A 4,546-nucleotide genomic window follows, 5' to 3' on the forward strand; every position below is an offset into this window, starting at 1 on the left:
CCATGATTGCCAGGATAATTTCTATCTTGAAATGGAGATGACACTTTGAAAAACGAAACCACATGCTTTACTTTATACAGGTATTCAGCATCAGAAACTTTCGCATCCTTCCGTCACCAGATTTGGTAAACGATTCTATCTCAGATGTTCCATTAGCATCACAATCAACCTCCATTCCTTGTGTCGTCACCACCCCGCATCGCGCTTCTCACGTACAAACCCGTCTAATTTCCCGCGAGTGCCCCTTCCCTGTTGATCGCAAAGTTGACTCACTTATCAACGTATAGATTCACATCAACCACCTACCTACCTACCCATCATCCCCGCAATAAACACACAAGAACCATATCATCAGTCCAAAGTATTGTATATAACACTGACATCTCTCCAGATTCCACGAAGCCCAGTCGATCAAGCTCAAACTCAAACTCAAACGAGGTAGGTAATCTTCAGAAACTTATCCAATAGTAAGTTGTAAGTTGTACCAAATCAGAAGTAGATAACACCAGTATATCACTAAACCAACCCATCAACAACAAAAACCCTTTCCCAAGAAGAGATAATACCTATCTATTCTCACCACAAGACTGCTCTCCAACTTCAATTCTCGAAATCGAAATCAAAATCAAAATCAACCACAAACCTCAGATAAGATAGCCCCCCCCTTCCCCTCCCCCCTCTTTTCTTGCCCATAAACCAAAACCCATCTTCATCCTCTCCTCTCCTCCCCTCTCCTCCCCTCTCCTATAAAAACACACGAAAATACAAGAATAAGAATAAGAATAACAATAACAAGAATAAAAAAAGAATAATATCAACAAAAATCCCCGCAGAATCATTACATCCATCCATCCATCCATCCATCCATTTATTCATTCATCCCCTACTAACAAAAACTAGATACTCACCATCAATAGTCGTTACGGTTTATCAAAGTACTACTAGATATTTGCTTTTTTAACCTCTACGGTTTCCAACACATTTCTATTTCTATTAATTGATATTCTGATTCGAATATTTAAAGAGAGGTAGATAAAGATAGAGGATTTTCACTGATTTTCATACCAACTAGTCAAAAACACAGGGAAAAAAAACATTGTAAAACTACTAGTCGATGAATTGAATATACACGATATCAACCGCGTGCGAAAAAGCTGAATACTATCTTTCTCATATTTATTCAATCTCTTCTCTTGAATTTTCTAAAACTGGATGCTGGAAAAAACCCCCCAAAAAACAAAAACTCGCTATGCAGTACGCAATACAAAAGACCAAGCTATGCTAATATCTAAGACGTTTCATTCCGTGTCATGAATCATGATAAAATGACCTTCATCTTAAATCGATAAATTATTCATCGTCCCTGCCAGACTCATCTTTTCCAAAATTATTACCACCTCATTCTCCTCAATGAAGATCCTTCGTCCTCTCCTCTGCCTCACTCATCCATCTCTCTAACTTCCCTTGATCCCTAACCTTGAAACCCACCTTGAATGAATAAGGATCTGTTGTCAAACTAGTTTTGACCGCATTACATTCCAAAGCATCTAGGATCGGTCTATCCTTTGGATCTTTCGGAGCCACAACTCGAAAGGCAGTGAACAATCTAATAAATGCAGTGAAGAGTTCTCTATTCGCAAGATGTGAACCTGCACACATGCGAGAACCGGCACCGTAAGCATAGTGAGGTGTACCGCCGCCTTCGAGATTATCAAGATAGCGATCAACGGAGAAGGTATTGGGGGATTTGAAGTGGGTAGAATCGTAGTCAGCGGCCCAAGCGTTCTAGAGAAGCGTTAATATGAGTCTGAAGTCTTTGAAGTTCAAAAGGAAGCTTACCATGTAAAAGTAGTGCCAGCTGGAACAGTAGCCCCGTTGTATTCAATATCTTTGATACTGGTTCTTGGAAGACAAATAGGAATAACAGTGAAGAATCGAAGAACTTCGCGAACGAAAGCAGTAACATATGGAACTTTTTCTTCAACAAGACAACGTTCCCATGCATCTCCATCTGGGTAAACCTTCATAATTTCTTCATATGCTTGTTGTTGAATTTCTTGACCGTGTTCAGAGGAAAGATATGCAATACCCATGATCAAGTTACCAGGAACTGTATCGAGACCAGCAGAAACCATTGTTAGACAGATGGATTTGAGTTCATCTGAGGCGGGTTAGTGTGTTACACAATTGATAGATCTCAGTAAACTTACTCTCATTCAACTTTGCATCAGGATCCTTGATAATGTTTCCAGTAATACAAGGATTATCTGTTCCTTCATCGATTTGTTTCTTGAGTTTGTTCAATAAGAAGTTCAAGTATTTGTCTCTTCTTTCTCTATATTCGATAGCCTCGGTGTTCGACTTTGGTAGCAATCTCAGTAAGGGAATGTAATCCTGCCAGTTGTTGCTCGTAGATCTGAAATTGCTAACAGCTCTTTCCACATGACAGATTTCCTGAAGTAAATCCCTATCCTTAACTTCGTGAAGTCTTGATCCATAGTTCAATGTCAAAGAAGTGTTGAGAGCAAATCTTTGAAAGTAAGAGATAGGATCGATGTCAACTTGACCATTCTTACTATCATTGAGTAACTCTCTGATGGAAACCTGAGACTCAAGATCGATGATTGGCATATAAGATTGAACAGCCGGACGATTCAAAGCAGTAGCTGCAGCCTTTCTTCGTTGTTTGCAAGACTCATCCCAAGGAGAAGTCCCAATGGTGAAGCCTTGAGAAGTAGACACGACACTATGGAATGTATGAAGAGTAGGACGAGAGATCAAAGCCGATTGATTGGTAACCCAGAAATGGCGGACCGCATCGAAAGTGTTGACGAATACAATTCGCTATTTACCATTAGTGAGACATTTCCGCGGAGATGGTGAGATGTCTTACCCTATTTCCTAATCTTACTTGGAAGACAGCACCATACTTTTCCGCCAATCTTTTGGCTACCAATGCATGAGAGACACCAAATTCTAGAAGACTTCCAAAGAGAGGATATCCAGGAATTTCCGGTAGATTCTGAATCTTTGGGGTATCTGTACGATTTAGGTATCGAACAATGAAGAAAACCGTGGCGATAATCGCAATGCCGATGGTTTCAGGAGACATTGTGGTGATATAGATGATATTGACGAAGAGAAGGAGGAGGAGGAGGAGGAAGAGTGAAGTAAGACAGTCAATGTGAATGAAGGTAAGATTGTAGAAGAAATGGACAATATATAATGAAGTCCAAGCAATACGATTCTATTCCATGTCTCATCTGTGAGCCCATTCTTACAAACTTGTCCTTGCGGAGAATGAGTCCCAGTTTCCAGGCTTGACCGTACGAGCTGTAAGATATTACCAAGTTCATCGGGAGATCGTGAATGCATCTTCAAGTTTGAGAATAATGGATGGTGATTGGTTCATGGTGAGAATGTGTGGAGAGATGGGACCCGATCGTACAGCCCCAGATGTTTATATTCCGCGCGGGTTCCCTTCCGTACCTGAAAATATGGAGATGAAATCCAGAGTGAAGAAAGACTTGAAAGCATAATGATCAATCATGAAGTTTGTATGGAGTGAAGGTTGAGTTAGTCTAGAATTATCTGAATTGACTTTGTTCTGCAACTTTAGTGCAGATGGTCCCTACGGAATCAATTCCGTTTGAAGAAAATGAAGAATTGTGATGACTAATCTTGGCTGTTCATATTCACCCCGCATGCGGAATGGATTGATTTGGTGACCCCGATGTTTTGGAATCCTATCGGCTGTACGCGGGGAAAACAACTTCGTCATGAGCGGTATAACAATTCATGGATTGTTTTGCTCGATTGATAAAGATTCAAAAAGGATTTCGCAAACTTACTTTCAATTTAATATCTTTCAAATCTTTCAAATCTTTCATACCTTCTCAAAACATCCCAAGAGCCATTCCGAACAATAAATTAATTCCATATATACCATCACAGGCAATTCGAAATGCCCGTCACAAAGTTCAATACACCGGAGAAGTATAAATATCAAAATGGTTTCGGCTCATATCATGAGTAAGCTTATATTCACAACCCCTTCATCACTTTTCCCAATTTTTCTAATGCTTTCGCAGATCCGAAGCTGTCGAAGGTGCTCTCCCTATAGGTGCCAACTCTCCTCAAAAGCCTCCTTATGGTCTGTACGCCGAAAAGCTGTCCGGTACAGCATTACGCTCCCCCCGACATGAAAATCAACAATCATGGGCTACACCGAATTCTCCAGGCAGCATCGCATCAACCTTTTACTCCTCGCGAGACCTCTTCCTACAACACAAATCCAGAAGGAAACAAATTACATCAAATACCAAATCAACTAAGATGGGATCCATTCGATCTAGATGAGACAGTGGATTGGGTACACAGTCTGAAACTGGTAGCTGGAGCCGGTGATCCAACATTGAAACATGGAATTGGAATCTTTATCTTCGCTGCCGGAAAGAGTATGGACAAGAACCAAGCATTTTACAGTGCCGATGGAGACTTCTTGATCGTGGCACAACATGGAGTTTTAGACATCCAGACCGAGCTC

General features: G+C 40.7%; 1 protein-coding gene across 1 annotated transcript; it reads right to left on the reverse strand.

Annotated features, from left to right (window-relative positions):
* Positions 1-1,407: 1,407 nt before the first annotated feature.
* On the reverse strand, positions 1,408-3,112 carry EAF02_005110 (uncharacterized protein; the record flags this gene model as incomplete). Its single annotated transcript, XM_038901158.1, has 4 exons — positions 1,408-1,785; positions 1,866-2,161; positions 2,211-2,844; positions 2,894-3,112. 4 exons carry the CDS (start codon positions 3,110-3,112, stop codon positions 1,408-1,410), a joined length of 1,527 nt encoding a protein of 508 aa, XP_038759670.1.
* Between the last annotated feature and the right edge of the window lie 1,434 nt (positions 3,113-4,546).

The sequence above is a fragment of the Botrytis sinoallii genome (assembly GCF_014898435.1).
Source record: "Botrytis sinoallii strain Bc 23 chromosome Unknown BSIN_007, whole genome shotgun sequence".
NCBI classification, from domain to species: Eukaryota; Fungi; Ascomycota; class Leotiomycetes; order Helotiales; family Sclerotiniaceae; genus Botrytis; species Botrytis sinoallii.